The following is a 12,899-nucleotide window of genomic DNA, read 5'->3' on the forward strand; positions in this document are numbered from 1 at the left end:
GAGCGCGAAGTTGAGCACTCTCTTGGCTCGACTGTTGGCCCACTCTTTGGAGGCCACTTACGGGAATTGTATTCCGTAGGTGCGGGACAACGCCGCACACACCTGCGCGCAGGGGAAGCCCGACAAGGCGGCGAGTTAAGGGACCGGGAAGTCCCCGGCGACCGGGAAAGGCAGGACCCCGGGGGCCGCGGCCGCCGCCGTCCCCGGACACGCGCACCTGGGGCACAGCCCCGGGCCGGCCTCCGGCGCGCGCCCTCGCGCACGCGCACGCGCCCAGCCCCCAGCGCCCAGAGCCCGGGGCGGGGCCGCCGGGACACACCCCCTCTGCGCGCCGCGGTGACGCCATCCGGCCCCGGCGCGCGAGAGGCGGAGCCCCAGCGCGTCACCGCCTCCGCTTGCGCCCGCGCCGCGGCGTTGATGTCATCGGGCCCGGACGCGGGACGGAGCCTCTTAACGCCGCCGCGTTTTGTGCCCTGCCTTCGCCGCAAGCTGTCGTCATCAGGCTCCGACGCTCTGTGAAGCTCTCGGGCTCCGGCGCTCGCGGGGCGGGCACGGCCGCGCGGGCGGCGCCTCAGCCGGGTTGGAGCTGAGCGGAGAGGGCGGGGAAAGGCAGTGAATCGAGGAGGGGCGGGAAGGTGGCGGCCGGAACATGGCGGAGCGGATCCCTCTGTACCCGGTGCGCAGCGCGGCCGCCGTGGCCAACCGCAAACGCGCGACCTACTACAGCGCGGCCGGGCCTGGGCCGGGGGCCGAACGGCCCAGCAGGTAACGACGGCGCCGACCTCCCTCCCCCCGCGGCGGCCCTCCCCCCGCGCCCCGTCCGGGCCCCCCGCCCCCCGGCCGCGGGTCTGTCCCAGCTCGCAGGCCGCGCACAGTGCTCCGACTCCCGCGCGCCTGCACACTGAGGGGGCGTCCACCCTTGGGAGAGGCCCCGGGACCCAGCGTCGGGGCCGGGCGGGGTCACCCCCAGCTCCGCCCCAGTCCTGGGCTGCCTTGGCCATCGACGCCCTCGGAGGTGGGGGCCGGCGTGCGGCTGCGGCGCTCTCACGGGAGCCGGGCGGGCGGGGCCCTCATCCCGCAGACACTGCTGCTGTCCGAGCCTCGGCGTGGTTCCCGTAGGGACCGTGAACGTGCAGACACGAAGCACACACCTGAGTGGAGAAGCACGGCCTGTCACAGATGCAAAGGGTTCAGGTCATGTGCCAAACCCAGGTGCACTTAATCATGTTCGTTGGCCAGAAGTTTTGCTTTTAGCAATGAGAAACGGAGCTTTACAAGGTTAGATTGTTTAATGGGACCCCACTTCAGTCGTCCATTTAAAACATAGAGACCTTTCGTTGAAAATGGAAGCCTCCTCCCCTAGTTGGTTTCAGCTCGCACTTGTTTCTCGCCCGAAGAGAGGAATACTACATTTTATAAAAAAGGAACTTATAAAAAGAGGAAGTACTGTCTTCTGCAGTTAATCGAGATTTTATTCCTAAGGAATTGTAGAAGCAATTAACTTTTTAAAAAATTTATTTGAGAGAGTGCGCGTGCGTGCGGGGGGAGGGTCGGAGAGAGAGAGAGAACCTCAAGCGGACTCCCCCTGAGCGTGGAGCCCTAGGCGGGCCTTGATCCCACCACCTGAGATCACGACCTGAGCTGAAGTCGAGAGTTGGACAGGTGCCGCAGAAGCTGCTAACTTTTAGTACAGAAGAGGAAAAAAAAATTTCAATATCCAGTTGCTTCAGGATTCGAGTTTTAGAGTAACTTTGGTTCTGGGCTCTTTGAGAAGCTGTAACATAGAGTCAGAAAGTATGTGTTGTAATGTTGTAGAGCTGAATTGAATCGCGGCTCATTTACTGACTAGCTGTTTGATCTCATTAACCTGAACGCCCATTTCCTGGGATGTAAAATGGGGGGGAATACTGTTGTTTTCCTACAGGATGGTGAAGGGTTACAGGAGAACCTACTGAGGTGCCTGTGTTTAGCGTTTGGCCAGAAGTACCATTTCTCTTTTCCTCCTTGACAGTACCTGTAACAGTGATTGTGTCAGAAATTCTCTGAGTGCTTGATTTGGGGAGATCATTATTTGGAAATATGCTATTTATTTCACAATAGGTTTCCGTCGCGGCTTGCATCTCAGTTTTTGCTGCGGGTATTTTGAGGCTCTGTCATTTGGTGTGTACATATTTAGGATTCTTACGTCTTCTGGTAGAGTGTTTCTTTTTTTGCATGATGTTCTTTGTCTCTGGCAATTTTCTTTGCTCTGAAATCTCCTCCTGCTTTATTGTGGATTAATGTTTGCATGGTGTTTGCTTTCAGCCTAAGTTGAATTTGGAGTCTCTTTGTTGGATCCTGGTTTTCCGTTATGCACTCTGTCATTCTCTGGATGGGTGTATTTAGACCCTTTACATTTAAGTTAATTATTGCCATATTAGAGTGTAGGTGCTATTTTATTATTTGTTTATTTTGTTTCTTCTGATTCTCATTCCTCTTCTGTTTCTCTTTTTGACTTCCTTTAGGTCATTTGAACTTTTTTTGGAGATCTCTGCGGGGTTTTTGAGTGTAGGTCTTCTTGTAGTTTTTGTAGTGTGTGCTCTGTTGGGTATTGCAGTATACGTATGTGACTTATCACCATGGGGTGTTGGGATTCGTATTTTAGTCTGTGGAGTAGAGTGTGTAAACCTTACTTGCATTTTGGTCCCTTTACCCATCTTCTCCCCCTACACTTCAAATATCCTATCTTGAGTATCAGATGGTGTTACACTTTTTGTTTAAATCATCAAATATTTATAAAACTCATGATTATAAGGATAGTCTAATGTACGTACCCACGTTTCTGCTCTTTCTGTTACTCCTTCCTTGTATTCCAGGATTCTTTTTTCCCCATTCCTTTCTATTTGAAGTGCTTCCTATAGCCAATTTTTGAAATTTCTTCCACCTTAGAATGTTCTTATTTCCCCTTCATTCCTGAAGGATGGATGTATTGGGTATAGAATTCCTGGTTGACAGTTCTTTCGTTAGCCTTGAAAACTGGCTACTGCCCACCTTGCCTTCATGATTCCTGATGAGAAGTTCACTGCTGCGCGAGTTGGCGTTTCCCTGCGGGTAACGTGTCATTTCTCTCTGACTGCTTTCAAGGTCTTATTTGTTTTTCATTTTTACAAGTTTAACTGTGATGTATCTTGGTGTGGATTTCTTTTGGTTTATCTTGGTTGGTATTTAGTAAGAGATTTTAATCTGTTGGGTTTTGTTTCACCAAAGTTGGGGAGTTTCTTCAAGGACTCTGGTTTCCACTGTCTTCTCTCTCCTGCTGGTACTGGGGTGATACAAATGTTGGATCTTTTGTTAGTGTTACATAATTCCCTTAGGTTCCCCGCCCCCCCAGTTTCTTTTTTCTGTGTTAAGATTGTGTGCATTGTATTGATTTTTGTTCGCAAATTCCCTAATTCTGTCCTTTGTCATCTTCACTCTTCTGTTGAGTCCATGCAGCAGTGTTTCATTTGAACTAGTGTGTTTGTCAGTTTTATAATTTCTGTTTGTTTCAAGAGAATTGTTATTGCTTGTTGAAGCATGTTTATGTTTGCTGCTTAAAATGATTGTCACATAATTCCAGTATCTGAGTTAATTTGAGTTTTGGTGTCTGTTGATTATCCTTTCTAACTCACACTGTGAATCTTCTGGTTCTTGATGTGATGGATGATTTTTTATTTTATCCTGGACATTCTGTCTCTTATGTCTGGAGAATGTGGGTTCTGTTTATATCTTTTACTTTAGCAGGTGATCGCCCTGTTTAGGTTTACCTTGTAGGTCCTGGCCTACATTTGTGGGTTGTGATCCCAGTGACAGTTTAATTTTGTGTTACAGTTTTTGGTGTGCTTGGTTTATGTGGTGTACTGGGACTCCTTCTTGTCCCTGCTTATCGTGCTGAAAGGAAGAGGCGATCTCCCCAGGCCCAGTGTCTCTTGGTAAGAGAAGGAATGGTCAGTCCATGTGATGAAAAGGCCTTGTTGGATGGGCAGTGGTTGTGATTGTACCCGCTCTGCACGAGCCTGCTGGCTGTTCTGGTGTGTCTGGTTAGGGGAGGAGTCTCAGCACCGCTGTGGCCCTTGGAATCCCTCTTGCTGGTGCTTCCTGCTGCTCTGGTCTCTGGTGGCAGAGGAGGGGAGTTCAGGCCCTGAGTAGAAGCGGTTTCCTGGACTGGCTGCTTCTGAAGTGGGGCTGTGCTTGGTGATGCTGCCTGGTTTCCCTCCTGGTGAGAAGAGAGGGGCGTCTCGGCCCACGGGGACACAGGGGCTTTCTGAGGCTTCTAACCTGTTTTTGTGGCAGGGTTCCTCTAACTGCTGCCGCCCAGATGCACCACTGTCCCTCGATGGGACAGGGGAGTCTTAGTTCCATGGGGAAGGATGCCGTTTCCCACGGCACTTTTTGATCTGTCTTGCTGGTGGTGGTGTACTCTTGCTCCCTCCAGGGGAGGAATGATCTTTCCGGGGTGCCTTTCCTTGCTGGGTTGGGAGTTAGGGAATGCCAGGCCTGTCTCCTTCCTGCTGTTGGGTGAGGGCCTGTAGGACGTCCTGCCGCTGTGTCGTTTCTCAGTCCTTGGTCCCAAGCCCCCCTAACCCTCTTCCTCTTCACTGCTGCCTTCTCGCCCCCTTCCAGAGCTCTCCTTTGTTTGGCTCTTGCTTTATTTCCAAGCTTATAGTTGGGCTTAGGGAAGAGGAGCAGGGAGAGATGGATCTTAAACTGGAAGTTGTGCTTTTACATTATTTTGTGAAGGTTGGTTGTATTTTATCATAATAACATATGGTAAAAGGCTAATGAGAATATACTGTGGCTCTGTACTCCGCTTATTGCTTCCTCCTTACCCCAGCCTCTCACCCCCAAGGCACTTATTTTGGATTCTTCTAGCTGTTTCTTCTGGCATTTAAAATCTCCATATTTCAGTGGCTATATTTCTGACTCTGTCAGCATCGAAAATTACTTTTCTTTTGAAGCCTTCCATTATCTCAACCCCAGCCAGGATAGAGTTAGATGCCCCTGCTGGCTCCTACAGGCCCCTGTTCCCCCTCAGAGCACAGATTGCACTTGACTGTAGATGTCTCTTTTCCATGAATGGAACGGCAGTGACTGTCAGATTTTAGCCCTGATGCCTGGCCTCATGAGATGACTTGGAAAGTGTTCCCTTCTCTCCTGCTTTCTGGAAGACTTCGAATAGAGTTGCTCTCTTCTTTAAATGTTTGGTAGAATTCCCAGTGAAACCGTCTGGACCTAAGAGATTTCTTTTTTGGGTGTTTCACTTTACAAACTCAGTTTCTTTAATAGTTAACTAGGCTATTCAAATGAGCTATTTTGTTTGGGGTGAGTTGTGATTGTGCCCTTTGAGGAATCGGTCCTTTTCAGGAAAGTTGCCATATTTATGTGTGTAGTGTTGTTCGTCATCTATTCTCTTACTATCTTTTTGATGTTGTTTCATTCAGATATTGGTGGTTTGTGCCTTCACTCCTTTGTTGGTTAGTCTTACTAGAGGTTTGAGTTTTTTCAAAGAGCTATCCTTTATTTTTCTTATTTTTTCTGTAGTTGTCTGTTTTTACTTTTATTAATTTCTGTGCTTTACTTTTCCTTCTTTTTGATTGCTTCTTTAGGTTTTATTTTTTATCTTCTCATTCTTGTTTCTTATGGTGGGAGTTTAGATTATTGATTGGAGACTTTTCCTCTTTTTTTAACATAAGGATTTTGTGCTGTCAATTTCCCTCTCAGCACTGATTTATCGGTGTCCCACAAATTTTGGCATTTTGTTTTACTTTGAGACTTCCCCTCTGTCTCATGGATTACTTAGGAATGTGTATGGAAAATTTGCTGTTATATTTCTGTTACTAATTTCTAGCATGATTTCTTTGTGGTTAAAGAACATGCTTCGTGTTACTTCATTTAATTTTGGTGGTTTGTCTTGTGACCAAGAATATGGTCTGTATTGGTAAGAATTTCAGGGCCCAAAAGAAGGTGTATTGTGCTGTCGTTGGGTGAAATGTTCTGAAATGTTGATAAGATCCTGTTATCTTTGCTAGTTTATGTTCTAGTTGTTTTCTTGGTTGAGAGTGGGTCGTTGAAGTCTCTAACTGTAATTGTGCATTTGTCTATTTTTCCTTTTGGTTTTATCAATTTTTACTTTACTGTTTTGCCAGTCTGTCATTTGGTGCAGACATGTTTGGGATTGCTCTGTTTTGATGGACTGATGCTTTTATTATTTTATAATTTCCATCTGTCTCTAGTAATATTTTTGCTCTGGGCTTTCCTTTTTCTGACATTTATATAGCCACTCATGCTTTATTTTGACTAATGTTTACCTGGCATATAATTTTCCATCCTTTTACTTTCCACCTGCTTATATTTGAGGTAAGTTTGTTGTAGTCAGCATATGGTTGGCTTATGTTTTGTTTTTGTTTTTTTTTAAAGAATTTATTTATTTATTTGAGAGAGAGAATGAGATAGACAGCATGAGAGGGGAGAGGGTCAGAGGGAGAAGCAGACTCCCCGCCAAACAGGGAGCCCGATGCGGGACCCGATCCCGGGACTCCAGGATCAAGACCTGAGCCTGTGCCAATCTCTGTCTTATGATTGATATATTTAGAGCATTTATGTTCAGTGTAATGATTGACAAGTTAGGGCTTATATCTGCCATTTTCCTTTTTGATTGCTGCGTTGTTTCTTTGTTTTCTTTTTCCTGTTTTTCTGTGGGTTACTTGAACAATTTTTGGAATTCCATTTTGATTTACCTATGGTGTTTCTCCACTGTATGTCTTTGTATAGATGTTATTTAGTGGTAGTTCTAGATATGACATTATACATATGTGATTCATCACAGTATTCTGGTGTTGATATTTTATCAGTGTTAGTAAAGTGAAGAATCAGTACCTCTTTACATCCCTTTACTCATCCTTACTGGTAAAGTAATTATCTTGTACAATTACATAAATACTTTAATTTTGCAAAAGTACATAAATATTTCCCTTACATATGACTAGAGTTACACATCAGTGTTAATTTTTCTCTCTCTCAAACATAATCTAGAAAACTCAAAAGGAGAAGAAATGCCTATTCTATTCACCCATGTTTTCACTATTTCTGTTGTTCTCTTATTTCTTGAAGGTCCTGAATTCCTTATTATTTCTGTTCTAAGAATTCCTTGCTATTCTTTTAGTGTAGGTCTGCTGAAAACAAATTCTCTTAGTTTTCTTTCGTCTTAGAAGGTCTTATTTCTGCTTCATTCCTGAAGGGTAATTTCACCAGATACACAATTTGGGGTTGACAGTCCTTTTTCTATTTTAAGCCCTTGGAAAATGTTATGCTACTTCTTTCTGGCCTCCATGATTTCTGATGAGAAATCTGATGTCATTGGAATGTTTTCTTTTCCTGTGGGTAAGATGTCATTTCTCACTACTTACAAGCTTTTTTTCTTGTCTTTAGTTCAGTAGTTTGATTATTATGGGTCTTGACATAGATTTCTTTGGGTTTATACTGTTTGGGGTTCACGTAGCATATTGAATCTGCAAGTTTTATCTTTTGTCAGGTTAGGAGTTTTCAGCCATTATTTGTCTAGAACTTTTTGAGCCCCACCCTCTTTCATCTCTTCTAACGCTCTCTCTGGAGACACCTTGTGAGATCTTTCTTGTGTCTCAAACGTCCTGAGTTTCTCCTCATTTGTTTTAAGTCCATTTTCTGTCCAGATTGGTTTCTGTTGTTCACTCTTCAAGTTCATTGACTTTTCCTTTGTCTCTTCTTTTCTGCCCCTGAACCCTATGCATTGTTTTCAAATCTCCATTATTGTATTTTTTAGTTTTAGAATTTCCATTTGGTTCTTCTTCATATTAGCTTTCTTTGCTGAAATAGCTGTTTGTTTGTTTTCATTTGCTTCAAGTATGTTTGTAATTGCCCATAGACACATTTTTATGATGGATATGAGAATCCTTGTCAGATAATTTCACCATATGCATCCCTTTGGTGTTGGCATTTGTTGGTTATTTTTCCTTCAGGATTAGAGATTTTCCTGGCTTTTGGTATAATGAGTCCTTTTTTTTTTTTTAAATTGTATCCTGGACATTTTGGGTATTATGCTGGGAGGTTCTGGACTTTATTCAAATAATCTTCTGTTTTATCAGGCCTCCTCTGACACCCCATGGGACTGGGGGATAGGGAGGTGGGATGAGGTGGTGCTGCCTTGTTGCTGGCAGATGGGGTGAAAGCTGGGTTCCCTTTGACACCTGGGAGAAGAGGGTGCCCCCTTCACCGCTGGGCAGACATGGGGTCTGCGGGTGGTCCCCCCTTCACCGCTGGGCAGACATGGGGTCTGCGGTGCCGCGTGGGGCTCTGCTGATGTCCCCTTGTCTGGGGAGGGGAGGAATGCCTGTTTATTGCAGCCTCTGGCCTCCTGCAGTATGGCCTGGGGGGCCTTTACGTCTGGGTTCCTGTGAACCCAGTGGTAGGGATGGGCAGGAGGGCCTGGGCTGTTCTTGGGGCTCTCTTTGGTTTATGTCCGTGGTTTTTCTGGCTGCTGACTCTCTGGTACACAATTTGGGATAAATGAGGCTGAAGGAGCGCATTGGGAACTCCCTGTTGTGTGACCTCTGGGGTCTGGGTCCCTCCTGGTCTGCCTCCTTCTCTTCACCTTTCCCTCTGTCGTCTCCAGGGTTATAGCTTATGGGGGAGAGGGGGAGGGCGCCCTGTCTGCTCAAGTCTTGTTCTGGAACTGGCAGGAAGGAGTCATTTACCTTTGTTCTGTTTTTGTCTTTACTCTTTGTATTTGAAAGTCCGTCTTATTATTTATTTTTCCATTCACTAATAAGTTTTGGATACAGGCCTCCCGTTTGGAGTGTAAAATTCAGTGTATTCAAAAAATACACTATTTATGTATTCACAAGGTAAATGCAGCCATCACCACGGGCAGGGTTGGAAGATTTTCTTCACCTCTGAGAGAGACCTAGCGCCCCGCCTCTCAGCACCTCCCGCACCTCATCTCTGGAGGTTTTCTTACTGCAGTGAGATATACTTAACAAAGCTAACTGTGTTTAGGGTACTTTTGACTTAATATATAACAAATCTCTAATTTCATATTTCAGAACTGTAAAGTGAGTAAAGTTTTATATCCAAATTATGGCTTTTCTAGTATTTCTGTTTTGGGAAATGTGTGCTGTAAATTAGAAGACAGCTAAAAAAATAGATAAAAAAATAAAAAGTGCAAATTCAGTCTTCTATTTCCAATAACAAAAGTTTATATTATGGGGTCTTTTTCTTCCACATTGGCAATTGAAAGCTAATTAGTTGTTAGAAAAACAGCTTTGACACGGGCTTTTCTTGCTTTGTGAGCTTTAAAAGGCTTTTTTTTGACCATATAAAAATGTCATTTTGTGTTCATAAGGTATAAGGAACTGTAGTAATGTATTTTAAAGGTTTTCAGGTTTTCCTTGGAGTGAAACTACTTTTATTTCATTATAATCATGCTAGTTTAGGACACAATATATTTAACATGTAGTGATCATAAATTATTACAACTGGTATAAAATTTTTCATCATTGGGTTTGTACTTTATGAAAATTTCAAGGGGACAAATTAGATATGTTTGAGTATGGTTAATACAGGAGGATGTTCTTGGTTTTTTTTGGGGGGGTGGGTTTTGTTTTTTTTTTTGGAAGTTCCTAGGTGAATGAAATGCTGTGTCCCACGCATAGTATTTAATAGTTCAGTAAGAGTGCAATTACTTGTTAAGATCATTTTCTGTGAACTAATGTGAGGCATTGATTTTCTTCTTGAAGTATGTATAGGTGGGTAAAAGTAAGGTATTTGTTAATTTGATATTTTTCATTTCTGTCTTTTAAATGGTACCCATGTCATTCAAATTATCTTCACATTTGAAAAGAGAATGACTGACACTGGACATCATTGTGTTTATCCATGTCTATTAGTACCTATTCTTTGCTTCATGTTGCAGTGTGGCTTTTGGCCCTGCCTAGAGTCATTTGCAATATTATAATGGTTAAACTTTAGTGTTTGAGAAGAGAGCCATGCTGAGAACAGATGGCTCTTGTCTGATTATCTCTAAAATATTCGTGTGTTTCTTAATAGAGGCAACACAGTTTTTTTTATAGACACTCAGAATGAGTGTCTATACACGATTTCCTCTGAATCTTTAAAAATTTTACAGTTATGATGATCTAAAAAAATGCCTTTACTCTAGTTATAAAGATGAAACTTCTTTTTTGTGTTTTCACAGCTGAAAAGGTTTTTTCAAGTACCAAATGATTCTTCCTTTGTTTTTTTTTTTTAAGATTTATTTATTTATTTGACAGTGAGAGAGAGAAAGAGAGAGCACAAGCAGGGGGAGGGGCAGAGGGAGAAGCGGACCCCCTGGGAATCCAGTGTGGGACTCGATCCCAGGACCCTGGGATCACGACCTGAGCCGAAGGCAGACGCTAGTGACTGAGCCGCCCAGGTGCCGCTACCAAATGATTCTTAAGATAGTGTTTATCAAAGTGCTCAGGCCCAGGACTCCTTGGAATCAGAGACATATTTTTAAGGATCTGTAGTTCACTCGAGTTCATGAAATTCTTTAAACCTGCCAGAACAGGTCTGTTTCACTGTAGTTTCTACAGCTGACAGTATTAGCATGAAGATAGATTTGGTGATTGTGAACATGACAGTTTTGGGTATAACTGGGTCATGTGTCCTGAGCTAATCGGCCCACGTATGTTTTTAATTTCTGGATTGGCGTTTACATAATATTAGATATTGTCCCATTACTCTAATTTAGAGGCTTGTTTCGATTCATGTATAGCGTTGGTGTAATTTCTTATGTTAAGAAATTGGTATTGAGGTTTTTTTACAGAACGCCGTGGAAGAGGAGTCGGTGGCTCCGAGGTTACTGTGTCCATAGTCCACATGGGGGGCATCTCCGGGCGTGGGCACTGACTGGCCCTTGCGCGTCTTGCTTGTTTTTATTGCTGAGGTCAAGGCGTGCCTTTCAGGCAATGTTCCTTTCCTTTTTTTTTTTTTTTTTCTACACAACTATTCTGCTGTTTAACTCCTCTGCTACTGTAGGAAGGGAAGAGTCCCAGTTTCCCAGTATACAGTTTTGCTGCTTATTAGTGACTCATCAGTGACACGCTTGAACTTGGAAGCTGTGTTTGATGAAGGAAACATACCCATTTCTTTATAGTACTTTGTTGCTTTGTTTTTCTACTCTATTAACATGTAGGCAAAGAGGGCAGTGTTTATTTTTCTTAAAGAAGGTTTAAGCATTAGGCATATTTTAAATGGTTTCTCCCTTTACTATCAGTTGGCTTCTCAGCAATGCTTCTCCTCAAAATGGAAACAATAAGGCTATTACATACTTAATGTGAGTTTAAGCTAGTTACTGTATTGACCTACTTTTACTTAGATACATGTAAATTACGCACCTTCTAGGACTTGAGTGTTTTTTGTTGAAGGTTCCCAATTTTTCTAAACCTTTGGCAGCAGCTAAGAGAGTTGTCTCCGTTTCTTAGTGTGGCAGTACTCTTGGGTTTGGTATCATCTGTTCTGTCGTCTTTGTTCACATTGTTTTTACTCTTTTTAAAAATATGTTTCCAGAATTATACTTAATTGCTGGAAACGTTGATTTTTCTTGAGTGACAAACCAATTAAGTGTGTATGACACTAGGCAACACAGACACTTAGGATTTTCTGCTTATCCTGTCTCTGAAAAAATCCATTATTCATCATCTTATTGTTTTTAAATACTGAGGTAAAATTTTCAATACGATAGGAAAATTGCTTTGGAAATGGAATAAATTGCTTGCCACTTCAAAGGCTCCATCTCTGAAGTGGAGGTTACTAAACGTGATGTTGCTTATGTTCATTATCTTTCAGACTCTTTGTACTACTTTTCTAGCATGAAACTTGATAAGATTGTGACTTTTGCTAAAATGCAGCACAATCGCTGAAAGAACTTAATGAAAAAGACTAAAAATCTCATTTTGTATACTATATTATAATATATTTAAGTGGCATTTTGAATTTTAATTGCATTTTGTATAAATATTCATTTTCTAGTTGACTGTTTTAAAAGAAGTGATCTTATGCAGAGAATGAGAAAAAAGGAATTTTTCTGAGGAAACCTATTGACTCTGTTTTAGGCCCGCTCCCTCACAGCTGAGAGGAGCTTTTGTGTGAGCCCCTCAAATGACGAGTCTCCTGTTGTGGGGATGTTGTGTGGTGTGTGGATGGTGACTGGAGCGAGGGGACCCTGGGTGCTGGTCGGGGCGGGGACAGGTGCTGCCGCTCCTCCCTGTGACTCTCGGAAGGCCCTCCCTCCGCCTTACTGCTGTCAGCGACAGCGTGTGGGTGTCCGACACCCGGGACCGGGTCTCATCACTGGAACTAAAGTCTTCCGTGCTTTTTGGGTAGACTTTTAAGCAGCACAGCACAGTCATGGTCATCTTGGTAGATCAATCTTTTGTACATTTTTCATGTTTTCAAATATTTGCTTTCATGGATCATTAGAAGCTATGGTTAAAGTTACTCCCATTACAAAAAAGGGCTGTCAGGGCATTTTCACAAACTGTCCTCCATAAAAGTTGTTCACACTCTTGCTAGCCATTAAGAGTGCTTCGTTAACCAAGACTGTTAAGAATGCTAAGGGTGAAGAATTTTTTTCAGTTGTTTTAATTTGCGTGTTTTAGAAGTTCTCTTGGAAACAAAAATGACTCCTAGTCTTAAAACCTTCCACTGACTTCCCTTCCCCTGAGAGTTAAAGTGAGACTCCTTATGCTGGCAGGCCGTGCCCACGGGACTCAGCCCTGCCCACCCCTTCAGCCGCATCCGGTGTCCCTCCCATGCCTTGCCCACTCCAGCTGCCCCGGCTTTCTCTCCAGTCCTGAGCCCTCAAG

General features: G+C 43.6%; 1 protein-coding gene across 23 annotated transcripts in view; it reads left to right on the plus strand.

Moving 5' to 3' along the window:
* Positions 1–498: 498 nt before the first annotated feature.
* Positions 499–12,899, plus strand: part of LOC148161614 (putative phospholipid-transporting ATPase IIB) — an 83,815-nt gene continuing 71,414 nt past the window's right edge. For 8 of the 23 annotated variants that reach the window (XR_015767460.1, XR_015767461.1, XR_015767463.1 and 5 more), the window contains exon 1: positions 519–765. Coding sequence is in view for 9 of the 23 variants with exons in the window: in XM_088020698.1 (XP_087876824.1) it covers positions 650–765 (116 nt within the window). In the remaining 14 variants the exon portion in view is untranslated. Of the gene's footprint in view, positions 766–12,899 lie in introns of all 23 variants that reach the window. The other 15 variants (XR_015767458.1, XR_015767457.1, XR_015767459.1 and 12 more) reach the window with 9 other exon arrangements.

The sequence above is a fragment of the Eumetopias jubatus genome, unplaced genomic scaffold (assembly GCF_037043125.1).
Source record: "Eumetopias jubatus isolate StellerSeaLion01/CBP00866 unplaced genomic scaffold, mEumJub1_p1.0 scaffold_109, whole genome shotgun sequence".
Lineage (NCBI taxonomy): Eukaryota > Metazoa > Chordata > Mammalia > Carnivora > Otariidae > Eumetopias > Eumetopias jubatus.